The 27,159-nt window shown below is 47.9% G+C and overlaps 2 protein-coding genes across 6 annotated transcripts; one reads left to right on the top strand and one right to left on the bottom strand.

The window, feature by feature from the left end:
* LOC130388346 (G-protein-signaling modulator 2-like) lies at positions 1-13,738 on the top strand. 5 transcript variants are annotated; one of them, XM_056597805.1, is made up of 15 exons: positions 1-231; positions 574-612; positions 2,460-2,804; positions 5,176-5,397; positions 5,723-5,858; positions 6,031-6,170; positions 6,262-6,385; positions 6,505-6,620; positions 7,001-7,156; positions 8,568-8,676; positions 9,888-10,017; positions 10,112-10,191; positions 10,615-10,809; positions 10,947-11,315; positions 12,071-13,738. In XM_056597805.1, exons 3-15 carry the CDS (start codon positions 2,740-2,742, stop codon positions 12,245-12,247), a joined length of 2,019 nt encoding a protein of 672 aa, XP_056453780.1. In that variant the 5' UTR covers positions 1-231; positions 574-612; positions 2,460-2,739; the 3' UTR covers positions 12,248-13,738. The 5 variants fall into 5 exon arrangements, with proteins under 5 accessions (XP_056453780.1, XP_056453781.1, XP_056453782.1 ...); XM_056597806.1 differs by lacking the exon at positions 2,460-2,804; XM_056597807.1 differs by lacking the exon at positions 2,460-2,804 and having other exon boundaries at positions 574-614; positions 5,172-5,397.
* Positions 12,515-27,159, bottom strand: wdr47a (WD repeat domain 47a). Its single transcript, XM_056597804.1, is given in 18 exon segments — positions 12,515-14,841; positions 15,643-15,861; positions 16,897-17,028; positions 17,172-17,342; positions 17,679-17,848; positions 18,062-18,219; positions 18,392-18,455; positions 18,613-18,858; positions 20,172-20,353; positions 20,899-20,994; positions 20,996-21,020; positions 21,652-22,166; positions 22,644-22,820; positions 23,216-23,347; positions 24,302-24,386; positions 25,082-25,165; positions 25,642-25,811; positions 26,938-27,159. Coding segments are annotated over 17 exon segments (2,757 nt in total). The 5' UTR covers positions 25,800-25,811; positions 26,938-27,159; the 3' UTR covers positions 12,515-14,698.

The raw sequence follows: 27,159 nt of genomic DNA, 5'->3' as shown, positions 1-27,159 counted from the left end.
GTTTCTATTGGCCAGCTGGCTGAAAACAACGAGTACGTTCTTTTTGTTTTATCCCGTCGAAGTAATATAGAAGTTACATTAAGTAGGAAAGTTTGGATTAAATGTAGTTCGCTATGGAAACTCATAAAAGGTTTCATTTAGTGTTGCTTTTGCGGTATTTTAAGCTATAGGAGGATCTTTATTTCCAAAGTAAAATAAGAACCTTCCATTGTTCGAACTGGATCGCCTAACGTAAGTCAACAGCTAACAGGCTAACCACAACGTGTGTTATTCTGGTGTTAAATCGCTTTTTACTATCTTGTGAGAGCCGTCCCTGCCGCAGTTAAACTAACTCAGATGAAATAGCATCAGGCTGCAGGGAGCTGACCGTCAGCTCCAGCGCTTCCCGTGTAGTTGAGGCTTGAATTTGGAGGATCCATATTGTACGAAATGTCACGTTAAAGCTATTTCTTGATCCATCAACTAAAGGATGTTATTCATGAATGCTAGTTTCAGTGTCCTTTATTGCCCTTTTATATCGTTGACTGATGTAGCCCCGCGTTGATGTATGCTCCGTCTATCACACACTTTTAGGTTTTCCAGATTACCCCCATCTGTGTTGAGAAGTTATCGGTGAGTAGTACTCAGACATTGTTGTTTTGGTTTCTGGTGTGCGGATTCACTGCTGTAATGCGATTGGGTGTTTCCATCACGTTTGCTGTGGCTCTCAATAAAATGGATTTCTGAGAGACCCAGACATAATCTAGCCATTTGTGTTCTATAGTGGCCTGCCTGCCTGTTCGTGTCTTCATGGGTTTAGCTGGATGTGAGGTGGTCGTTAAAGAATATTAACCTGTTGATTAATCGGGTATTGCTTGAGGTATTATTCACTTCTCTTTCTACTCCTCTTTCACGACTACTATGTGCCTACTACAGATTACAGCTATTGACACCCATTTGGCTCTTAATTCTGGGAAAATGCTGAATTCGTATTAGCAGACATTGATTATGAATTGCACGCATTTCCATGTACTTGACAGACTTCCAACGCCTCAGGCTTTTTTTTTTTGTTTACGATGATTCATAATCCAATGAGCAGCAGAATTACAGGCTAGGCAGACAGTGTTTGTAACCAGTGTTTTTCCATTCTGAATATGAAGTGCATTTTCAACTACTATAAACTGCAGAAGTGGGTTGTGTTCAACGCATGATCATTACTCATGTGAGTGTATGTAGAAATGCACTCTCAGAATTGGAATGATGCAACATGTTGCCAACAACACATACTTGTCATTCGCAACTTGTAGTGCTGCACAATCTCATGCATTGTAATGCTTCTAAATATATCTCTCTGTTCGGTTCAAGAATGGAGCATATAGGCCTATTTATATAATATATATAGATACACTTTACTATACTTTATGCAGTCTGCCCAGCTTATCTTGTGTGGTCCCTGTGCAGACTCAGTTTCCCCATGCTTAGCATTTACAGCTTATGATCTTTGATTTTGTTAAGAATGAGAACCAGATGTTCGGCCCTAGATTTGCAATTTTCTTAAAGAGGCATAGTCAAAATAGCCTCTGATTAGTAATCAAAAGAGAAAGGAATACGATGTGCACAATCCGCGTCTGATTTATTTTGTCCAGCATAATCCCATATGTTGTGTTTCTGAATATTTGTTTGAATGGTTATGTAGTAATTTATAAAACACCCAAGACTAAGATGAGTAAACATGGTTTTGTGCACCATGATTATTGTGCTGAATGACTCACCATAGCTAATATAATCACCAGTTCAGTAATCAGGTTATGCCCTAAATTGATTCTGTCTTATCTTTGCAATAGCTTATGACCTTTTCTGTATTGCTAGTTTTCTCAAGCAGGCCACTCCGACTGTGTTCTTGCTCTGAGATTTTTCTTCGCTGCTTTGTTCCGTGAACTTGGAGAGCAAGAGGGTTGGGTTTTTTATGACCTCATATATGAATGAGGTAATGGTCGACTCTTACCCTTCTTAGAGGTGTGCTTGGGAGCTTACTCTTTGCTTTACACTCATTACGGTTTACTATCATTTCTCTACCAAACTATATCTTCGAGGACTTTCTGCCAATATAATCAATATTCAATAATATCAATCATATTTTCTGTTGATTGCTGTAAACCAAGCAACGCCAACGCTTTCCCTTTATTTCCCACTGTCAGAGCTCCAGCCTAAGCCCATGTATCTCTGCATGCTCATGCCCTATCCACAGGCACGTGCTCCTCATCTAGTGTCTGCAGTACACGCCCCTGAACCGGGTGAATCTCCGTTGACAGGTTGCCTGCGATTTGCCCCCTCCCACCAATGTATTCTGTCCACCTCCTTCCCTCTCTCCCTGCACTCGCCCTGCCCTGCTTCAGCATGCTGCTGTTTGGTTGGGGTTGCCATGGCGCGGCGTGGCCAGAATGAGGATTTACACACAGCATCTTGTGTTCTCTTCACAGAGGGCCGCAGAGAGGAGACAGCCAAACGCGACACACACGCACTGAATGAACCTAGTATGGACAGAGCACTCAGGACTCTGGAGACTCTTTTAAAGACTCATAGAGGCTTCAGCCCACCCTCGCTCTAGTTCTCTTCAACTATATCAACCCTTCATCAAGGAGCTCATGCGAATATGGCCTCACTGTCCTCACCCTATTCTGAATAGGGAACGTTTCTTTTTTCGCGTCCAACAATTTTTACTGGAACAAACTGGGATTGTCCCTCATAATATGCACTACAATGGATGAAAAAGGCTCTATGCTTAGCGTCCAAGGCGAGGACCAGTCCTTTCATATCCGCTACAGGTAGGCATCTGCCCTCTCTCGACTTATGGTACCAGTGAGTATTAAAGGACTAATACTATGAGTATTAGTCCTTTTCTAGGTTGTTTTCATGTGGGACTATTGATAAAGTAAATGTTGGTGCATTAAGGCAAAGGGAAGACCCTTGTTATTACCAGCCTCATAACACCTGTTGCACATGTTCAGGTCATACTCTGTTATGTTGAGTGGCCTTGTCAAGAGACAAATAATGCTGTATCAGTCATTTGGAGTCGGTGATTGAAGCTCCATGTTTAATCAGACTAAACCCTGCGTGACAAGCACCTCTTCCTAATTAGGGTTAGCTTGTTGACTGAAGGCAGGGTACTGTGTTTAAACAGACGTGAGACAGCTGTCTGCGTACCTGTCCAGGTACGGAGAGTCTGAGAGCAGAGGAGACCTTTCAGACACAGAAGGGGACCGCTCCAGTAAACATCAATAGTTAAACAGGCCCGCTGAAACATTCATTACTCCTTGCTTTGTTTTGCCACTGTGAATGGACCTGCAAGGGACACCTGTTTGCTGAGAGCTACTATCATTTCTATTGGAACAATGCATGCGCTGTCTAACGCAGCTTGAATGTCCTAATAAAGCTGCTTATCAATGGCCACAAGTGTAATCTGAAAGTTGTCCCATCTCTTCTGTCATACTAATCTGAGATGACCTAGGTCCAAATAAAGATGATAGAGAGAGAGGGTACTGGAACGAAAGGAAAGTGGATTAGCCGTAGAATCGCTGATTGGGGAGGTTCCTTGAGGCTCCAGGTTAATACCACGCTGATTGCATTGGCTTCACCTTGAAAGTTGTGGGCTCCCCCAAGTCTGCTGAGATAGATTCAACAGCGATTGGAAAAATACTTGATCTCCCTTAACCTAGGTTCAGTTAATAATTCAGTGCAGTGTTAAAATGGTGTATAGGCTAAGGATCTGAATTAGATCTCTTCATGCCTCAGAGACAAAGAAGAAATAGAAGGGGCTGCCTGGAGTTTTTCCCCTGGTGGAAACCTATTTAGATGCCTCTGTCATGTGCCATGCGCTGCTGCTGCTGCTGTTTATATAAGAGACGGAAAACATGCAGGTAGGGCAGAATTAGCAGAACCGACCGTTATTATCCTGGAACAGTACGATTATAGGACAAATTAAAGGCGTAAGCAGATGTTTACACATGCTTGGTCGGCTTCCAAGTGCTTGGTTGTCTGCACGATTTAACAGAACAAGCTACTTTAGTTCTTTAAGTTAGCAGTTGGCATCTGTGTGTAATCTCAGCAACACACCATCTATGAGCTTTTTGTTGAGTAGCCCCGATGAGCCTTTTATGATCCAGGAAGTGTTGGTGTTCTTCCTGAGTTCAAAGCCTTGAGTAGGAACAAACGGGAGCATTGGGAGTCAACAAACTGAATGTGGCTCTGCAAAGCCAATCTTGTTTATGAAGTTTTGGGTGGGCCTTGACAAAACCAAATGTTTGCTGCACGACTGCAGCAGTTGTAGAAACATGCTCTGTAATCTGCCATTAATCAGGTAATCCTCCTTCGATTCTCAACACCCTCCTGCTTGCCTGGCCCCACAGTCAGTCTACACTTTGTTTTGAAAGGCCAAAAGGGTTTCTGTGCACAGAAATGTCGTCTTTTGTGGCCGTAAGTACACAGTGAATGGTGTGCTGTACCATTTGCCTCTTTTGAGTTTTTTGAGTTCCCAGGCACAATATTGTATATACATGATATTGACCAATGGCGACAGGAAAGGACTCCTTCTACCACAACAAACAAGGCCTGCGATCAACCTTGGCCATTGTTCTCTGTAGTCGGGAGGAAGTGGCTGAAAAACAGTCCCTGCCAAACGCCTTTCCTCGGAAGAGGGGCTCTGGTCGTGGACTGTGGGTGGAGTTCTCCCCCTTGTCTGTTTCCCCCTCCTCCCCCTTCCCTTCTGTACTTGATGTCCACGCAGTACGAGTACCCTTTTCCATTTTCCCAAAGCCCTCAGCCAGCGAGTACGCTTTTGCTTCCTGAGTACCTGAGTTTTCCATATGGTGTTGTGCCAGATGGGCTGCTGCCTCTCCAGTGGGATTGTTAGAACATAAGGACCACTTTCTGCACTGGGAACATGTCCACTTAGCTGTGTGTGTGTGTGTGTGTGTGTGTCTTTGTGAGTGTGTGTTTGTGTATATGTGTGAGTGTTTGTGTGGTTGTGTAAAGGCACTTTAACCTCTCAACCACAGTTGAACAGGTACATTATATGTTGTAGCTATACTTTTTTCTAAGTATTCACGTAGTGCCTTCGGATCTCAGGACACAACAGAGAGGGGTTCAGGGGCGCATAGAAGCAGTGTTTTAAGACTGCTGTTGTCCGTCCTGGTCTAGGATGGAGGCGTCCTGCCTGGAGCTGGCCCTGGAGGGGGAGCGGCTCTGCAAGGTGGGGGACTACCGGGCCGGCGTGTCCTTCTTCGAGGCCGCCATCCAGGTGGGAACGGAGGACCTACAGGTGCTGAGCGCCATCTACAGCCAGCTGGGCAACGCCTACTTCCACCTGCACGACTACGGCAAGGCCCTGGAGTTCCACCACCACGACCTCACGCTGACCAGGTTGGACCCCCGCACACACTCGCACCCCGGAGCGGGCAGCGCACTCACCCTGGGAGATAGGGCCGTGGGGCCAAATTAGGGGATTGTGGAGAAAATTAACAGACATAACATATCTTTGGGCCTCATGCATTTTCCCGATTTTTTTAACCTTTGTTATCAGTCAGATTTATTTTGATTTATTTCAATATTCAAATTTCGATTTTGGATTTCTCATCTCCATGATCCCAGTGCGCTTATCCAGTCTCAGGAAGCTGAAAAACATCCAAACCTCCCACGCTTGTCTACAACTCCTTCCTCACATGTCGTGTTAAACATCCCCGTCTAGGACCGTCGGTGACCTGATGGGCGAAGCCAAGGCCAGCGGGAACCTGGGCAACACGTTGAAGGTGCTTGGGCGGTTCGACGAGGCGGTGATCTGCTGCCAGAGGCACCTGGACATCTCCAGGGACATCGGCGACAAGGTGAGGCGGACCCTGCGTGATAACGTGAAGCTGCACGAAGTCCACTCCTGTACCAACATGTCACCCCTCCCGATATGTGGGTCTGTGTGTCGTTTTGACATCGTACGCTGACATCGCTCTATCCTGTGTGTGTGTGTGTGTGTGTCTGTCTGTGTGTTTGTCTGTCTGTTAGATGGGCCAGGCGAGGGCCCTGTATAACTTCGGGAACGTGTACCACGCCAAGGGGAAGAGTATCTGCTGGAGCGGGGCGGAGCCGGGGGACTTCCCCGAGGAGGTCATGACGGCGCTGCGGCAAGCGGCGGAGTACTACGAGTGAGTAGGGTGCTCCTTATCTCCCTCTGTCTGATCTCAGATCAGCCTCCCGAAATCAATACTAGACTGACCCGTCTTGGTGCCTTCCCAGGGCAAACTTGGCCATCGTCAAGGAGCTCGGAGACAGGGCCGCGCAGGGAAGGACGTACGGTAACCTTGGCAACACGCATTACCTCTTGGGGAACTTTCGCAGCGCCGTGGCCTCCCACGAACAGGTATTGTGTAGCTCTGAAACCAAAACAGGCTTCTTCCAAATTTCAAAGATGCAGAAACATGATTGTGCGATATATGTATATCTAAATAAACTAAGAGTGTTACCCTTCGCACCCCTTAGCGCCTCCTCATCGCCAAGGAGTTTGGCGACCGCTCGGCAGAGAGACGGGCGTACTGCAACCTGGGCAACGCCTACATCTTCCTGGGGGAGTTTGAAGTGGCCTCTGAGCACTACAAGTAAGCCTGCCTCACTTCAGGCCCAAATCAAGGCCACATTGTTATCAAGGGAATGCAGTTTGCAAATACTTACGCACAACTCACAGTTTATCTGTTTGTGGTTTCTGACTCGAATGCATCCCATAAAGACAGGGTTATCTGCCGTGTCCCAGCAAACCGATGGATGAATGAACGGTTGTTGGCAACACAAAAGCATCGCATCATCACATCATCACTTTGTATTTGGAATAACTTTGTAAATGTTGGTCAGAAGGTCATTTCATGTATAAAAGAGGATCCCTGTTTGCCATCCCCGCGACCTCGGGTGCTGTTTGGTTAAGGATCGCGTAAATGAGAGAGACGGGGAGGGAACAAGGCTGTGTGCTTTGTGCCCGCCGCAGGAGGACTCTGCAGCTGGCCAGACAGCTGAAGGACCGGGCGGTGGAGGCCCAGGCCTGCTACAGCCTTGGCAACACCTACACGCTTCTGCAGGACTACGAGAGGGCCATCGACTACCACCTCAAACACCTCATCATAGCCCAGGACCTCAACGACAGGTACACTCGCTCTGGGTTACCGTCTGATTTTGGGGGTAGAAACGTGCAAACGCAGGAGAAGCCCTCTCCCCATGGCCACCTCCTATCAGAGCACGCTGTTGGTCACTTAGTGGGACAATATGTAACAAATGGACGGTACTAGATCATAAAATGACCCTGACATTTCCATAGAGATTAAGGAAACTGCATACTCAAATACTGACATCTCTGAGAACAATGTCACAGCCAGTGGGGTTATCCGCTGAAATCTCTGTTCCGGGAGACAATTGGCCCTTGAACACTGCGTGCCGTAGCCATGGAAGCAAGCGAACAAACTGGATCAACTGAGATTGTGCTAGATTCTACCCGACCTCTAAAGCCACGTCCTCTCTCGCTAAAAGCTTCACGACCTAGACTGTGCAGCAACACGAGCACATCTTGTAGAAAAGATGGAGACCGTTAAGAGTCCAGGAGGATTTCAAGACAGAGGCCGCCACATGAGCTGGTCTATAGTTCGCAAACAATAAGTCAATTGAAAACAATAATATACATTAGCTGATTAACTTACAGTGTAAGACTGGTCTTTCAAAACTGAATAATTGCTCCCATCTCAAAGTATAACGTTGCGATCGGCTGGTCTGCGCTCGCGTTCCTTCATTGTCCTTCATTGTCCTGGCAGTCCTCGGGAGCTTTGAGTCTGTTGATGAGGGGCCAGGAGAAGGGGGCAACGTTCTCCAATATTGGGAATTTTAACTGAAATACCCGTTTTAAAGGCTCAGTGTCAATGTTACATGTACCTTTAAGGGAGAAAGACACAGTTGCTGTATGGTCGACCCAATTCAATAGGGTTAGCTTTTAGTCCGCCTCCTTAAGGACAGTGGGTCCAGACAGAGGGGGGTGTCTGCCACAAAAAGGCTTTATTGTTGCCTTCGCAAACAAGTTCACTCTGTTTAAGAACGTTGCTTCGAGGTGTGTGTGGATAAGCGGAGCTCCCTCTGGGCAGCAGTAGATGTTGATGTCCCCGTCTGATAGAGTGTTATGCTGCTGGGACACATAATATTCCACCACAGTTTGTGTGGATATGCGGAGACCAGTTTGGTTAGCGGTTCATTTTGATGTCCGTCTACTAGAAAAGGAAACTTGGACACTTATAGTATAACACCACTGCGTGGGCCACATTTCAAATAAAGACTCTCACAACGACGGTACTTCATAGAAAGAAAGTCGCACATGGTTGCCGTGGGTTGTAACCATGGGGATAACAAGCCCCCTATCCTTCGTAGAACTGTCAGCCCAAAACCCATTTTTGCGCTGAAACGGGGGTTCACCTACACTCTAAGATGACAAGGCAATGTGAAAAATGAAACATTATCCAGAGGATTCTTTGTCAGTATAACATCTCCATGGCAATGTTCTCCGGTATGGTCTTCAGGATCGGGGAGGGGCGTGCGTGCTGGAGTCTGGGGAACGCCCACACCGCACTGGGCAACCACGACCAGGCCATGCACTTTGCAGAGAAACACCTGGAGATCTCCAAAGAGGTACAAGCATGCATGTACCTCACAACACATGAACACACACACACACACACACACACACACACACACACACACACACACACACACACACACACACACACACACACACACACACACACACACACACACACACACACACACACACACACACACACACGAAATAGGGATGGGCATTTGAAGGCATGTCAATATTCGAATATTCTATAAAAAAAGAATTAGTAACCGGTTAACCGAACTACGAAAAAAAAAAAAGAGAAAAACACTGTATGCTGAATCGAAACGAGTTGAAACGAAACAGTGATTTTTGACATGAATATGAATGAAGAGTATTGCATACTTAAGGCACAAACTGAAATTTAGATTAAAGTAAATTTAAGGCACAAACTGAATAGATTCAAGTAACTGAAGCACAACACAAGTACTGGTGGGCTTGGACATCAACAGAAATCCACTTGCAGCGCATGGGCCTGCCTCGCATTACGCATGATGCGCATACAACAGAACATCAACAAAAATATATTATGTGTAAGACGGAAATACAGTACGTCTAAAACATTTAGTCTTAACACATTTGGTCATAACACATAAGCCCACCTACTGCATCACTCATTCTTGTAAAAAAAAAAATGGGCATATCTACGTGCTCGGGGGATAGGCAGGTGCGGAGGCGATTTACAATCAAGCCCGCCGGGGAAAAGGCTCTCTGCTGGAACGGAGGTTGCCGATATAGCCAAGTATTCCAAGTATTCAATGGCATTTGATGCACAATATGTAATTAATATAGCTAATGAATATATTTAATTAACTTTAGGCAAAAATTAAAAAAATCTGCTACAGCTAAAGTCGATATTCCAACGTCATTTCTAATAATCGAATACTCGAACAACCGTGCCCATCCCTAAACAGAAACACTGCATCATTAAGCTAGTCTTAACGCCTCCATTGTTAAGAGCGTTAAACTAAATATATTCACTTATAAAATCTTTTTAATTCGAATAAGAATGATGTAATTCTCATTATATACATATTTTGTTGTGTGTGTGTGTGGAGCCCAGCATTGGTCGTATTATTGCAGAAGATGTCTTGAATCGTCATTATATTTAATATCATATCATCTTTAATATCATTCATTTTCATGATTAAAAAACAACGTGTAACATATCAATGAATGTAACTGTATTTCAGTGAGTTGATCTTTGAACCTCCTCTTCCAGACTGGAGACAGGAGTGGAGAGCTGACTGCCCGTATGAACGTGTCTGACCTGCAGACGGTGCTGGGTCTGAGCTACAGCACCAACAGCTCCACGCTGTCGGACGCCAAGGAGACGGACCTCCCTCTGAACGGTACGCCCTCACAGCAGGCGCTGGTTTTAACGTAGAGCAGTGAGGACTCTGGAATAAGGGCTCACAGAGCTTGTTGTGTGTTGGCTGTGTGCAGGAGCACGGCCTCGTACGGGGAGGAGACACAGCATGGAGAACCTGGAGCTGATGAAGCTGACGCCAGAGACCAAGCTGAACGTAAGACACACGCACGCACGTAAATACATAAGCACACAAATTGATGTAAGGTTAATTAGGAACATTGAAATCTATGACAAATGTTCCACAACTTTGATAGACCAAAAGGAAAAAGATTTTGTACATTATCTTTGGGCTATACCAGAGGTCAAAGTGCCTCAAATCAAACTGAAGAGGAATGCCAATTCAAATCTTTATGGTGGCCTTAAACTGTTTATGAAAGATGATGATATAGTGCACTATATCATGAACACTATATAGGGGATAGTGAGTGAGTGAATAGGGAACGATTTCGAACACAGCTAGAGAGACAGAGAGCGAGAGTCAGAAAATGGTGACTGTGACCTGAGCCAGCACTAGCCTGGTCACCTTGTTCAGCTCCCCCCCTCCCTGACTCACTGGCCCTCCACCTTCTGTCCCCAGGGTCAGAAGTGGAACAGCGACATCCTGACCAAGCAGTCCAAGCCCAGCCTGGCCAAGGCCTCCTCCAAGCTCTTCTTCGTCGGCCGGCTGCGCAGCAAGAAGCACAAGGTGGGCGGCTCCACCACCACCAAGGTCCTCCAGGACACCAGCAACACCCTGGACCCCAGCCAGACGGGCCCCCCGGGGCCGCAGAAGGTAAGGGGGGGCTTTGAGACCGATACGGGGGGCGACGTAAGACGTGCCGCCCGCTCCTCCACCGCCAGGCAAGCGGCTGCAGCCGGATCCCTAGCCTCAGTTTCACGTCTTCCTCCGTTCTCTTTTGTGCCGCCCAGCGTCCCAGCCCTGAGGCGCTCGGGGACGAGGGCTTCTTCGACCTGCTCAGCCGCTTCCAGAGCAACCGCATGGACGACCAGCGCTGCTCCATCCAGGACCCGGGCAGCCGCCTCTCGCTGAGCAGCGGGCCGGACGCGCCCCCCAGCAGGGGCTCCTCCTCCGGGTCGGAGTCGGCGGCAGGCGCGGCGGCGGGCCGGAGGACGAGCGAGCCCGCGGCGGCGGCGGCGGCGGCGGTGGGAGGGGCCAGCCTGCCGGGCCTCAGGCTGCACCAGCAGAAGGGCAGCCAGGCGGTGCTCAGCCACCTGATGGCCAACGCCGACAACGCAGAGCCCGACGACAACTTCTTCGACATGCTCGTCAAGTGCCAGGTAAAGGGGGAGGAGCTTGTGGTTATGGATTCAGTTCCTTGGGTTTATGTTCCGGTGTGCTCTTGTTTTACGTGTGTATAGATTATATACTGACACTTAGAAACACGTGTCAAAATTCTTAAATACGATTTTGGACATGTTGTAAAAATTTATTATATTATGTAATCTATACTATAAAGCGGGAGTGCTCTGGACTCTACACACAATTGCTTAAATGTGACATATTATACCACCAGGTGTGACTGTGATTAGCCGTTACAAGCCGTTGGTATAATATGTCACCTTTAACAACAGTAATATCAAAGCAATGACGACATAAGTGAGCTGTTTCAAACCATGTTTCCTCATTCTGAAAAAAGTGTGCAAAGGTGCAAAAAAGTGTGTGTGCTTACATTGCGCAACGTGGATTGGCATTTCGTGAAGAGAAACCTCACCTCCAAGGTTAATAAGGGCCTGTTCAAACTGATTCGATAATGTCAAAATGTGTTTTTACTTTGCAAGTAATTCAGGGACTTTTTGCCATGAACCATGTCTTAAATCACATTAATAATGGTCTTAAAAGGCTAATCTTAAAAGTTTTAAATATAACTTATTGTAAACCTGAGAACGGTTTTCATCAGTTACTCAAACTAGTCGATCAATCAAGGTTGCACCTCTGGGTCGCACCTCAGCTCTGTGTTTCCACATGGTGTGTCAGCCCCTAAGGCCTGAAGCCCGCTCACAACCTGCCCCCTTCCTCGTCCCCCCGCCCCCAGGGCTCCCGTCTGGACGACCAGCGCTGCGCCCCCCCCCCGCCGCCAGCCCGCGGCCCCACCGTGCCCGACGAGGACTTCTTCAGCCTCATCATGCGCTCGCAGGCTAAGCGCATGGACGAGCAGCGCGTCACCCTGCCCCCAGGGGGCGCCGCCGCCCGGCCAGGGGCCCCCCACTGAAGCGCAGCCGCCCCCGGTCTGTAGCACCGCCCCGGCCGGGGAGGCCCAGGACTAGCGTGAGGACGGCCTCACCCACCGGGGGCCCCCCCGGGGCCCGGGGACGAGGAGGGGCACCGCGGAGACGGCACTAAGTGGCTCACTAGGTAGCGGTTCTCTACGTCATTGCCCTCAGGGACTCAAGCACTGCCAGCTGTATCATATGAGGGGGGGGGGGGAGGGTTGGGTGAGGCAAAGGACTTACTTTGAGGCCTCTCCCGCCTGGTGCTTTCTGGGTAATTGTGTTTCACTTTGAACTGGATTTGCACTTCTGCATATGGATCATAACAGAGCAAATAATCACTGCAGTCAGAGATAGCTTTTATTTTTACACTTGATTTTTTGAAAATTGTAATCCTTTTAATTTCACTTTTTAAACAGTGTCTTTAGATGCTCAACTTCAGATGGGATGTATTTATTCTAGCTTTTGTAAAAAAAAGAAAAAATGGATTCCCAAAGCCGTCCTACCACTTTCTCCCTCTTCTTTTTAATACTCATGTAGCATTATCAGCGATTCAGGTCCATGAAATGACACCAGAAAGGTACAGCAATTTCCATGTATTTTTTTTTTATAATTGTGTGTATGTCGAGTATTAGTCTGATGAAGGCGTTGTCTCAATCAGGGAATTTGACCCTTTCAGACAAGCGTCTCCTAATATAAAAAATATCAACTAACTTTTAACCTATGTACAGATTGTGGTGCTCTTTTGTAACACTTGTTTTTTGTTGATCAGAGGAATAAAGCCTCAACTCTTCAGAGAAGGGGAATTGTCTTGTCTTTTTATTGTGAATAGAAGGTGGAGAAAATGTTTTTAGCATCTGAAGTGTAATATACCTTTTTATTCCATCGATAAACCAGTAATTTACACTTCAATTAAGTAGCATTAACTTAATCACATAATAAAACACATAGAAAATCGGCTGCGTTCATTTCATAGAACCATCAGTTCACATGAAGAGGCAGTGAAATAAATACACCTGCTTTAGTTTGGCCACTTTTTAGTTCAACAGAGACACTACGTGAACAATAATTTAAAAAGCTTAAGATATTAATCAACTAGAAGGGTCAATTAGTAACAAAAAATCCAAAGAAAATGTGCAAACATACAATACTGGCATTGAAATGAACGACAAAACAACTGCGTGCTTTTTAAGATTTCAATGTGCATATAATGACCCCTTTTTCAACGGCCAAAGCTTCAGACCTACTGAACCCTCACACAGTAGACCACCTGTACGATGTTAATCCTGCACCCAACGCCAGGATGCAAATATAAACAACAAAGCATATTTGTAATTCCCTTTGGGGCCATATGTTAGAAAAAAAAAAAGAATTGCAAGCTATTTCAAGACAATGTATCAGCTTTTAGAGCGAAACACTGTTTTTTACATTTACATCAAGCGAGTTTATACAAGGTCATCCCACTATGTACAACGCTGAGATCTATAGAATAAGAACAGTTACACTATACATGAGAAGGTTGAAGGTACTGGTAGAATGAATGACATATAGTTAGGCTATTGTATAACTTGCCACCTATTCAGTTTCCTGAAGGCCTGATGTATAGATGCATTGAAATGTACATTCACAGCCCCCCCTTAATATCAACATTTCAACAATGACTTCCAAATAGCAGCATAATATAAAAAAGAATAGAGAAAGACTGACTGGACGAAGGGCAGGAATGCATTTCATGTCAAAACCGTGAACCAAAACCTGACCTTTAGAAAAGACCATGGTTTATGTTCATCTTTGAGAGTTTTCTTTAGGTCGGGGAAACTGCAGGAAGGCACCATCATTTATATTCGCTGTAATCAGATCATGTATTCAGTGCTGTGCCTGGTGAGCAGTGGGCGCGGTTAAAGAAAAAAGATGAGGGACCTGACCACATGAAAACAAATGAAATGGAGGAAACTGAGCAAGCCAAACGCAAACCAAAAAGCATTCACGTGACTAAAACCCTCCAATCAGGGCCCATCTAGATGCCTGGCAGATTTCGTACGCATTACCATTTCCCATGGGATAAAAGAGGCAAGCCTCGTTCACTGGGTGGGTGTGCAGTGTGTGTGGTTTCTGGTTTGTTCTGGAGTAAGCAGGCTGCATGCCAGGGGGGCCTGACAGGCCACTCATGTCTGTGTGACGCAAACCGTACAGCCGTAGTGTGTGTGTGTGTGTGTGTGTGTGTGTGTGTGTGTGTGTGTGTGTGTGTGTGTGTGTGTGTGTGTGTGTGTGTGTGTGTGTGTGTGTGTGTGTGTGTGTGTGTGTGTGTGTGTGTGTGTGTTGCTGGGGGGCGTGTAAAGAATGTATTGGAGCTGGACATGTTCGAACGCTAGTCGTGTGTGTGTGTGTGTGTGTGTGTGTGTGTGTGTGTGTGTGTGTGTGTGTGTGTGTGTGTGTGTGTGTGCTAGGGCGTGCTAGGGCTTGTGCGTCCAGAGTGTCACAGTGCGGTCTGCGGAGGACGACAGGAAGGACAGGTCGTTCGGGTGCCACCGACACTGGATCACCTTATCCCCGTGCTCGCCCACCACCGTCACGGGCAGCTGCTTGGTCAAGTCCCCTACACACACAGAGAGGGAGAGGGAGAGAGAGAGAGAGAGAGAGAGAGAGAGAGAGAGAGAGAGAGAGAGAGAGAGAGAGAGAGAGAGAGAGAGAGAGAGAGAGAGAGAGGGAGAGTTGAAGCCATACACACACTGAATATGATACTTGCATAGATCATGGCGAAGGAAGAGTTGGGGACCGTGGGGTGGAGCAGCGGTAATGTCAAGATGATGGGTTACGAAGCCGCAAACGAAACCGTTCATTAAAGCTGGGCTAAGCCCACAACTCTATAGAAACAGAGTGTCAGCTTTCCTTCCTGGGATGGGAGACAGAGGGGGAGGGCTGAGGAGGGACTCTGTGCTGTCTGTTTTCTTCACAACATTAGCTCTGCAGGCGTGCCCCTCCCGCCCTCCAGTGGTCAGAAATGGATCCGTCGTCCAAAAGACCAAAGCACTTTTACATTTTCAGTTTCTTTTTTTCGATTAGCTAGTAGTGATTATGACGTTGTTACTACTCAGTCATTGAGCAGCCACGTTAATTTAAAGCGACTCTGGGTGACTTGTTCTAGAATAGTTTCATTTTAAGAGGAGGTAGGGGTTAGGGTGCATCTCGCTGAAGGATGTCTAGAGGTTAGACGGCGGACATAAAGGCTTCGAACCCACTACTTTATCCTACCCCTAGCCGAAGCAGGTCGGCCCTACGTCGTTTCCAGATCCCCTTCCTGCCACCATGTTACGAATCCTTGTAGGTCGCTTTGGATAAAAGCGTCTAATAAAAGCCCTTGATGCAAACGAATGAATGAACGTAAGCGTGGGCCTACCCTGGAGGTTGGTCACCATGACCTTGGTGTCGTAGGAGCCGGTGAGCAGGTAGTGGGCGCCGGGGGAGAAGCGCACCGAGCGCACGTCGCTGCCGTGGGGGCGGTAGGTCTGCACGGTGCGCCCCCCCCGGATGTCGTACAGCATGCAGGCACTGTCCTCCTGGCCCGTGGCCAGGAGACGCCCGCTGGGGTCCACCGCTACCGAGGCAACGGGGCTGCCTGTGGGGAGGGGGGAGGGGGGAGACGGGGGTAATGCTGGTTGTTTAATGGGGGCTGCTTTAATGGCTGCACTTTCACTAATTACAGGATCTATTGTCGTGCGGGACCAGGGTCAATTATGTGCAATAAAGCTGTCCCTTATTTAAAGACTTTAACTGTTATTAAATGTACACTAAGTCATTTGGACTAAACAGGCATGTCAAGATTGTAGATGTTTATAGGAGACGCTTAATGAGGCTCAGGTAGTTAGGATTTAATTAGGGATTGGTATCCCTAGGATTAAACGATACTACTATTCTCATTGATACTGCTTAACTGTACACTTATTGGCAGGGGCGCTCATGGGGCTAGGAAACCCTCTTCAAACGGTACTGAGGGATGATAACACTTGAACATCTATAACAAGTTTTCCAACCTTATATATGTATTCATAGCTAAACTGGCTAAGCTAAAAATGGCTATATCAGCATATCCGTTATCATGATTTCTTATAACTTTCACTAAGAATGCATATGCATTTATTGATGCATTATAAAGCAGGAATGCACTAACTATACTTATAAATGCCTGTAGTTGGGACTGGGAGAGTTACGAGTCCCATTTGTATTGTGCTTAGTACTCTTTTTAATGATTTTGCCAGGTTGCTAGGATGATCTCCCTTGCTAGCAGAGTGTATTGCACTTGCTGCAGCGGGAAGGGTCTTCATCGAGCCAAGTCAATAATAGCCACTCTTTAGAATCCTTCGTTCTCTCAGCCATGACTCTATGTGTTAGCGTGCGTGTGTGTGCAGAGTAAATCCTACACCCACAACAAAGAGAAGTAGAGGCCGCGATCAGCTCTGGTTGCACTAGCAAATTGTAGTCAGTATAAAGTTTAAACCCGGTTTAAACCCGGTACTTTCTTCAGCACTGATAGCAATACCAAAAACCTCAAACCCGACTAACTCTCTAGTATTTCATAATTGAGTGTGAATATCGATTCAGAACCAGTGTTTGGGGCACGTCCCCGGTTGAGCGGGGAGAAGCAGTGCCCTACCTGAACCGTGGAAGGAGGTCCCCACCACGCGCACACAGCTGGGCACCCTTAGGTCCCAGAAGCGCACCGTCTTGTCCTGGGAGCCCGAGGCGATCATCCAGCCGCCCCACGTGTACAGAGACAGGATGTGACCTGGAATGGGCAGCGCACACGTTGGAGTGTGGGGCGCTATCGCCCACAGGGGACAGAACAGGGCCGACGGGAGGCGCTCAACGCTCCCCCTGCGTCTGCCTTCATGCCCCCCCCCCCCCCAGAGGAGCTCTAGGGTCCTGTACCTGTGTGTCCGCTGAGCGCGTGCAGGCCCTGGCCCCTCTGACAGTCGGTGGTGTAGATGTTGCAGTCCCCGGCCCCGGCGCTGATCAAGATGGCCCCCCCGCTCTCCGGGCCCTCCATGAAGGCCAGGTCCCTGATGGTGCCGTCGTGCATGCTGAACTCCAGGTCGGGGCCTGGGACGGGACACAAACACACAAGCGCGCATGCAAACGCACACACACACACACACAAAGACGCACATACACACGCAGACACGAAAGCAAACCAAATGTCAACATTTCCTGCACCTCCAAAATCAAACCACTTCTGTAGTTGAGACACTAGACTCTAGTCAGTCCTGTAAAGAAGGTAGAGGGAGAATAAGACGCATGCATGGATAACATCCCACACCTAAAATACATAACACGTCTTACATGGACTACACTACCTACATAGTGCACCTATTTATTGTTGTTCACTGTTTAGTGCCCCCTACCCACTATCTTGCCCTTGAGATCAGTCCCCCATACCTGTGGCGTTGCAGGTCTCTGCGCTGAAGGGCAGGACCTTGACATACTTGTCGTTGGAGCCGGTGGCCAGCAGCTGCCCACAGTGGCTCCAGGCAGCGCAGTAGATGGAGCCCTTGTGGTGCTTGTTCCTCTTGAAGACCACCGCCGGCTGCTTCAACGGAGTGGACTCACTGAGGGGGGGGGGGGGGGGGGAGAGAGACACACATGTTTACCATCGTGGACGGTTGTGGTTGTTATAACCCTAGATAAGGTCAAATAAGACAATGTCCCCACAGGGGAAATTGGGATAAGGTAAGGACACAACGAAATAATGTTGCACAAAAATTCAAGAAAATACTTTATTTAAACATAAAATGAATGTTGATCTGCAGCCCCCTGCCCACCTGGTCTCCAGCGTGTCCGGGTAGGCGCACACCCTCAGGGTCTTGGAGTTGGAGCCCACGGCGTACAGCCCCCCCGCCGGGTGGAAGGCCACGGCGCGGATGGCCTGCGTGTCCTCCAGCGTGTTCACCGGCACGAACAGATCTATGGGCTGGTCGGACTGGGACAAAGGACACAGGGGGAGGGTCAGTGATACCGTTTCCCTCGAAGAGTCCCTTGAAAGGGAATGCAGCCTGTTCAAGTGTTCATTTTAAGGGTTAGGGTATTGAGTATTGAGTCGAGGTGTGTGTGTGTGTGTGTGTGTGTGTTTGTGTGTGTGTGCGTTTTCCTACCTCTTGACTGGAGCCTAAGGAGCGCGGGGAATCACCTTTGCTGCCATCCATGTGTTTCAGCCCACTGTAAGGAAAACACTGCTTATTAATACTCACACACACACACACACACACACACACACACACACACACACACACACACACACACACACACACACACACACACACACACACACACACACACACACACACACACACACACACACACAACACCCACCCACCTATGGGGGGTGACGGGGGACTCATTAGGCGGTGGGATGGCGTGCCCCCCGGCCGCACGCTGCGGGGTGCTGCTCCGCACCCCTCCCCCCCCGCTGGGGGGGCCCTGCTCGGGGCCCGGGGGGGCCGACAGGTCCACGCTGTCCTCCATGGCCGGGGTGGCCCCGTTGCACTGCTGGGCCAGCGACTGCACCTCCTCCCCCAGGCTCTCCATGCCCACGTTCAGCTCCTCCAGCTTCTGGATGGACCTGGGGGGGGGCCGCACGTCAACATACACTCCATCTACACTCCCCTTCTGATAGATTACTACTAATAAATGGGATTATAATTCAATGATACAGATTATACATGCTTTTTACATAACTGTTGGATTTTTGGGGTTTATTTTTGACTTCCTTGTTATTTTTAAGTCTGACATTTCGGAACAGCCGATTGTACCCTGGCCTTAACCAAAACAGAACCCAAACTCCTAAAGACTTCTATGGGGCGCATTGTCTGACTCTTGAAGCTGCATGGAGCAGCGCACAAAAGAGAAAAGGACAGAAGTAATGATGTCATTCTGCAACTGCCCCGTAAATAATGCAGGGAGCACAGAAGGGAGTGTGTGGGGACTTGGGGGGAGCAGTGTGTGTGTGTGTGTGTGTGTGTGTGTGTGTGTGTGCGCGTGTTTGTGTGTGTGTTTGCTAGAGGCGTGTCAAAAGGCCTTTGTCTTGCTGACAGAATAACAAGAAGGGGGGAAAAAATGTAAAACCCAGAAAATACTAAAGAATCAGCGAGACAAAAAAGACACATTGCAGTGCTTGTGATGCCCATCTAGAGCCTAGTGTTATACAGCCTCTATTAAAGCGGTTATAGGGGTGAGGGAGCCGGCCCTGATCCCCACTCAGGTATTGATGTGTGTGGGGGGATGGAAATATTGACTGAGTGGGGGCTGTTTAACACAGAAGGTGATGTGCCTCGTGAGGTTCACATTAGTTAACTACACCAGATGGTACACCGGTGGTCTGCGGGGAATTGGTGGCGGAGGGTGTGGTGGTGTGTGTGTGTGTGTGTGTGTGTGTGTGTGTGTGTGTGTGTGTCTGTGTGTGTGTGTGTGTGTCTAGGGGGGTGTTAACTGGGGAATGCCACATGGGGCCTATTGCTGTGTTCTCTCTTCACTGGTCTACCACTGCCAGTCTGACACAGGCTCCATGGTGACTAACATACTGTGGTCTGGGAAAGGTAAACATTTAGATTATCCATAGCTCATAGTGGGTGGGGCATTTATTTATCTTTGGTTTAATAATAAAAAAAACAACAATGTAGATAGTCAATGTTTTTAGAGTTGAACTTAATTACATTTAGATTCAATATCTAATTCAACATTTTGTTTTTGTAATTGTAAAATATATATTGCCATTTATCGTACTCCCTCACAACACCTCTGTTGCACTAGGGGTTGGAAAACGCCTAAATATGGGCGTGTTGCCGATCTGCACCTGGGGTGCGGCGGTCACAATGCGAGCGTGCCCGTGCCGGGGCCGGGTCCCGCCCTCCTTTGTGAGCGGCGCGTTGACGGTACCTGTTGAGGAACTTCTCGGTGAGGCTGTTCTGCATGTCGGCTGCGGGCGCCTCCTGCTGGACCCCGCCCTCCAGCAGCATCTGCTGGTACAGCTGCCTCTGCTGCTGCTTCTGCTCCAGGTGCTGCTGCACGCGCAGCCGCTGGCGGTAGAACTCCTCAAACTTCTCCGTGGAGTCGCGCAGCTGCGGAGAGGTGGGAGTCATCAGGCCGTGCGATTGGCTTTTGATCCCGAGGGGACTCGGGTGACAATGAAACACATGTGTCACTGTCGCATCGCGTCGTTTGATGACTTAACGCCTGGGTGGGTTCGAGGTGGGGGGATGGGGTCGGATGTCATGAACACACACACACACACGAGCCAGTGGACCCACATCCGAGCGTACTGCAGGAGGTGTAGATGGATGATAATGTGGTTTGAGACACCAGCCCACTAACAACCCTCTCTTTCAGTGAGCAGAAGACTAAATGGTTGTTCAGAGACGAGGTGCTGGAGGACAATGACTCAGTGGCTCCGTCAGACACAGCAGAACGAGCCAGAGGTTCCTTTCTTTAGGACAGTCCCTATATTTAGACCGGTCACCGACAGTCACCCTGTGGGTCACGCAGCAGGTCCAGGACCATCGAGCAGTGACTCATTTGGCCCCAGAACAGCGCTGGCCCCCCGGCCCCATGCCCTTCATGAACGCTGGCCCCTCATCAGGATGGACCCGGAGAGCCCCCGGATTACCTCGGTGCTGTCGGCCAGCTCCGGGGTGGGGGCGTCCTCCCCGGGGGCGGAGGCCGGCCTCAGGCTCTGCGCTCCCCCTGAGCTCAGCATGGCAGGGGTCCACGGGCGTGTCCGTCCTGGAGCTAGAGCGGAGGACACGGCGCACAGCGGGGGGGCGTTGGTTAGGGATCGTCATCATCATACCTTATGACACACTGCACACTAGCATGACGTGTGTCTGCGAGGGGTTAACGGTGCTGCAGGTCATACGTAAGAGCTAGGGCTGCTCGATTATGGAAAAGAATTATAATCACGATTATTTTGGTCAACATTGAAATGAAGATTATTCAAACAACTAATCTTTGAGTTTGAAAACATGATGCATTTTTGCAGCATGTCCCTTTGCAACTGAGAACTTTGAAAGTTTGCCTTAAAGAAAATGTTCAAATCTAAAATAATGCACAGATATGTATCCAACTGTTAAAAATAAAACTAAAGTTGAAAACTAGATTATGTTAATTTTGTGATTGTTTGACTCTAAAATCGAAATCGAGATCGAAATTCGATTAATCGCCCAGCCCAAGTAAGAGCTATAATTTAAGGGTCATTAAAAAACAGCGCTGTTAGCAATCAGTGAGTGTACTGCGCAAGTGAGAAACGTACGACGCCTTTAACAACACATATAAACGTCAGCTCTCGAATCAACCAGCGATTGAATCCCCCCCCCCTCCCCCTACACTCCCAGAGAGCCGACCGACCCGTCTGGACTCTTACGTCTCGGGCGACTCCTCGAAGATGCTGTGGCAGTCGGCGCTCTCCATCATCAGGCTGCGGCTCAGGCTCTGCCCCGGCGCCCCCGGGTAGTGGAAGTTGGCGAAGGAGTGGGACATGGGCGACGCCCCCTTCCCCGCCGCCGGCTCGCCCCCGGCCGAGCCCCTCTTCTCCTGGCCCGAGAGGCCGTAGGAGAGGCCGTCCAGCGCCGGGTTCAGCGAGCGGGACATGTAGGTGTCGGCCGACTGGGGCCGGCGCATGGGCGAGGACGGGTAGGGGGACAGCTTGCTGATGAGCGGCGTCAGCAGGTCGGCGTAGCCCGTCTTGGCGGGCTTGGACACGCGGTCCACGTGGATGTTGAGCTGCTTCTGCTCGAAGGCGCAGGAGAAGACGCCGGCCGACAGGTTCTGCATCCAGGAGAGCAGGGACAGGTCCAGGTCGTCGCAGCCGTTGCCGCACAGCATGTCCACGCCCAGGAGCACCTCGCCCTCCGTGATCTCCTCGCCGGTGGCCTTGCTCTGCGACGCGGGGGGGGGGGGGGGGGGGGGGGGTTGGGGACAGAGAGACAGAGTCAAGGGAGCGACGGGCGGTGTGCACCGATTGGTTATGTTAAGTCACACCCCTTTTTTTAGGAGGGATTCCTCGGGTGATGGGGGCCGAGATCTACAGGGGGGCAATGTTTAGTCTATGGTCCAACTTTGGTGCAACGTCATGTTTCAATAGTTAAGAACTCATAACCTTTAATACCCTGTTGAATCAACCTGAAAATGGACTTTTATTTGGTTTTCCATTTGTTTCATTGTTAACTTATTTGTTCCTTCTCCCGGTTATTGCCGTTTTGCACCATAAGCGCTGCATCAAGATTATTCTTCACAAAGAACAGATTCTGTTACTCAAGCTTAAGCGCTCCACGAATTCCCAGCATTTTATGCTGAGCAGCATTTATTATTTCTAGATCTCAAGGGGCTTTGAAGAGGTCCTTTCGGGTTCCCTACCTGGCAGAACTCCACGCAGCACTCGTACAGGACTCCCTTGAGGAGCAGCTGGAAGAGGCGGTTCCCGCTGGCCTTGAACCCGGCCTCGCTCAGCTTCCTGTCGGCGGGGATGAACTCTGCCACCATGTTGCAGGCCTCCTCGAAGCAGTGCACCCGCGCGGTGCTGGGGTTCCAGTCCTGAGAGGACACACAGGACTCATTAGCAGCACACGCAGTTGTTGTTTCATGTGATCCTGACCTGAACTGTTTTTATAATATCAAACTAAAACATAATCCGGTCGGCCAAGGGATAACTCTCCTCTTTATCTTCGCCGAGTGGTATTGTATTGTGATCCACATGGAATGATATAATAACACACAACATTAAAGTCTGGATAAACAGTAACATATCACCTCAACTCTATGCCAACATAAGATTTTGTAGATCATAGTTTACGAGACACTTTGTGTTGTGTGCATAAGACCCAATATGTCAATATAGTATAGCCATACATGCTTTGATATCATCAGGGTTTGTCTACTGCACTGTTTATAGCAAACATCAGTCCCACGACAGCAGGCCAGCGGCTGACCTTGAACTCTGCGTGGTTGGTGAGCCGCGGCAGGGTCAGCAGCAGACACAGTTTGCTGTAGTCGTCCTTACAGGGGCAGAACTCCTCCAGGGTGTGGAGACACTTGACGGCCTCCTGCATGGTGAACTCCAACTGAAGTGCACAAACATGACTTTAACATTGACCATCGACAGAGTCTGAAGTCCAACTGGAACACAAGTCCAGTTACAGTAACATAGTCAGGTTAAAGTGCTACAGTGGTAGAACAAAGAGCAGTGTGTAGTGAATCCAGATGACTGGGGTTTTATTTTAATCTTTTGTTGCTGATGTAAACACTGGCTGGGATATTTTTAACCACACCTACCACACAGACTCACTCTTCTCATGTTCTGACACTGAATGGTTGGAATGGAGTGGACACTGGACTCTGGCCTTTATAAAGCCATTGTATCTTTAATATGACTAAATGCATGCAGTGTTTAGAAAGAAGAACGTCCAACTTGTTGGAAGTTGTACTATGTATTTTCTTTTTTAAAAGGGTATAACAATGGTAATTTGAACTGTGTATTGGCACAGAATAAATGTATTTTCTACAAGAAATTCTAAATGTCTGCCTGCATAAAGATTTGAATTGTAATTGATGAGCTGTTTGATGAGCTGTATGGGCTGTACTGCACTAGGTTAACATGCTAGTACTGCACTAGTGTAACATGCTAGTACTGCACCAGTGTAACATGCTAGTACTGCACCAGTGTAACATGCTAGTACTGCACCAGTGTAACATGCTAGTACTGCTCTAGTGTAACATGCTAGTACTGCACCAGTGTAACATGCTAGTACTGCTCTAGTGTAACATGCTAGTACTGCACTAGTGTAACATGCTAGTACTGCTCTAGTGTAACATGTTAGTACTGCACCAGTGTAACATGTTAGTACTGCACCAGTGTAACATGCTAGTACTGCTCTAGTGTAACATGCTAGTACTGCACTAGTGTAACATGCTAGTACTAATCTAGTGTAACATGCTAGTACTGCTCTAGTGTAACATGCTAGTACTGCTCCAGTGTAACATGCCGATGTTCTGCGTGAGAGGGAGAGCTGACTCACGTGCTGCGGCTCGTCCTCGGCCGACATGGCGTTGTTCACACACAGAGCCTCCAAGAACTTCTGCTTCAGCACGATGTAGCGGAACCTGATGCACCAGAAAAGATGATGAGACCCAAATACTGACCGGCACTGGTGCCACCCCACTGCAGAGCACTACTCAAATGAAAAGGTATTCAGCACTTAGTTTGTAACAATGAATGCATTATTAACACTAGGCACCAACAGTTCAGACATTTATAAGGGTATAGAATTATAATTCTAGGAATTAGGATAAGCATTTCTTCTGGGATAGTGTTCAGTATCTCCGAAAAACTATTATTCATTTATTTTTAATAATTCAAAACATCCTGTAACATCAGTGTTTCCCACACATTGACGAGACTATGGCGGCCCGCCATAGTCTAATTTCGGCCGCCATAGTCTCTGCGTGCACATGAATTATTATTATTATTAAAAAAAAATTTTTTTTTTTTTTTTTTTGCTCAGGCGAAGTTTGAGCAACAATCGCTCCCCCCCCCCCCCCCCGTCAACAATCGCTCCATACCCCCCCCCCCCCCCCCCCCCCCCCCCGTCAACAATCGCTCCATACCCCCCCCCCCCCCCCCCCCCCCTCCCCGGTCAACAATCGCTCCATACCCCCCGTACCCCGTCAACAATCAACAATCGCCCCATACCAGCCCCCTTCCCCCCCCCCCCCCATAGTCTCCAAAATTTCTGTGGGAAACACTGAACATTATACATCCACAGTGTCATAAGAGAAGGAGAATCAAACTCATTCACCTTTTTCCATCAAACTTTTCCATGCACTCTAATGGCTGAATGAACTGCAGCACCTCGTCCCACTGGCCATCAAGAACCAGTTGCCTGAAACACACACACAGACACACACACACACACACACACGCAAACGCACACATGCATGCAAACACGCATGCAAACAAGCCCCAACAGTCACACACACACATTGATTAGCAAACATTCAAAATCTATGACTAAACGTTCAACAACTTGGATGAAAGACCAAAAGGAAAGGGGTTTTGTACATTATCTTCCAGCTATACCAGAGGTCAAAGTGCCTCAAATTAATCTGACGAGGAGCACCAATTCAAATCTGCAGGGTGGCATTAAACTGTTGTTTATGATAGAAAAAGTGTCAGATGCCATCGAAAACTAATCATAGGGATGCGTGTTATTGTTCTGTTTCCTTTATCTGTATCCATCTGTTCTTTCATTCGCTCTGAATGAATCTACGATGACATAACATAGCAATGATCCGTACTCCAGCGCACAAAGGAAGGGGGGGTTTGTTGTTGATTCTGGATTGTATTTCTTCTTTCTACCTGAGGAAGAGCATGTCATCAGAGTACAGTCCGTTGATGACGCCACTCTCCTTCTCCAGGGCCAGCATGCTGATGTGTAACTTCCGGGAGTTGAGGAAGTCCAGGATCACCTTGATGATCTCCACCTCCTTCACGTTGATGGTTTCTTCCGCTGTCATGATGACGACGGGCTGCCCAAGATAGGACACCAAATCAAAAAGCGAAACTCATAACTCCAAAGGTTGTTTGCTATGTATATGTTATCATTTACTCGAATAAATGACTACTCAATTATATGTGGGGATCATAACAAAGATTCATTATGCAATGAAATGATTCAGATTAAATAAATAATATATATATTCTAGCTACTGATAGTGGCCATTCATCTAAACAGATCTAATGTTATGTGTGTATTTTTGCCGCCATTTGATACAAACTGATTTAGACCTATCAAAATAAATTTGACTTAAAAATATATGTAAAATAAAAATAATGTTACCCTAAAACCACTAAAACAATGGCAGGCATTACCAGAATTCAGTGTGCGACTGAAACAGATTTCTGGTGATAATTACATACAACAATTGTGGTTCTCATCTCAACAAAAACAGTAATAAGCTCTCTCTTTGTGACCAGAATATCATAAGCAAAAAATGCAGTATGTTATTCAGATATAGATCAACTAATCACAGAAAACCAAACATGGGATACTCTTTGTTTATTATATCAGTGTATAGACCGAGCATATGCTGAACTACAGGGTAATAAGTTGTCCATGCAGGAGAGCAACAGACTGCAACGTAACTGGGAGGAATGTACCTTCGTGAGGTAACGTTAGGCAACGTTAGACTACGAAAACAAGGCTGCCCTCAACAGCATTTAGGTCTTCTAACACTAATTTCCTTGGCTTGGTTTCAGTTATTACACTGTCAAAACAACATAGCTACCCAGCGGTTGATGTATTCATTATGGTGAGATAATGCAGGAGGGTGCATTGCTTCAGATTGATTAGCCTAGCTAAGCTAATAACACTGTCACTGATGCACAAGTCCCTATAAGAAGCTTATCTACTTGTTACATAGCGAATTAAGCGGAAACCCTCAAATAAATCCATCAAAACAAGGAGAAGTTCTTAAACGATTCAAACTAAATGTCCTGAACTGTTGCGACGAAAGGGCCATGCACACTGAACAGAAGAAGCCAGGCCAAGAAGCATTGAAGACGGGCATCCTCCGCTAGCCGGTCGGGCGGGGTGGGGACTGACAGCTTTGCCCATGTCGTACGCGGTTGGAAATAAGGGCGATTAATGCTTACCTCTTTCTAAAAATGCATGAGACGAAAACAAGAGCGTACTGGGCTGTTGACGCCAAACGCCGTGACGATGGTATAGCTCGGGGTGGTCAGAGTACGTCTGCTGCTGCGTTGGTGGCTCTCCTCTCCTCTCTGTCCGCCTCGGCTGCTCCTACTCGATGTTTGCCTTCTGCTGCTGCTGCGGCGCGGGGCCGTCCCTCCACCCAGCCCGCCGGTTGTCAAGAG

This window comes from Gadus chalcogrammus, chromosome 8, assembly GCF_026213295.1.
Source record: "Gadus chalcogrammus isolate NIFS_2021 chromosome 8, NIFS_Gcha_1.0, whole genome shotgun sequence".
Classification (NCBI taxonomy): Eukaryota; Metazoa; Chordata; class Actinopteri; order Gadiformes; family Gadidae; genus Gadus; species Gadus chalcogrammus.
This window is presented reverse-complemented; position numbering and strand designations above follow the sequence as displayed.

Bases quoted from the DNA above. Each gene is read 5' to 3' on its own strand.
- LOC130388346 (XM_056597805.1), top strand. From the start codon at position 2,740: ATGGATGAAAAAGGCTCTATGCTTAGCGTCCAAGGCGAGGACCAGTCC. The intron at 6,171-6,261 runs GTGAGTAGGGTG...GTGCCTTCCCAG, and splicing joins CAAGCGGCGGAGTACTACGA to GGCAAACTTGGCCATCGTCA. The intron at 11,316-12,070 runs GTAAAGGGGGAG...CCCCGCCCCCAG, and splicing joins ACATGCTCGTCAAGTGCCAG to GGCTCCCGTCTGGACGACCA.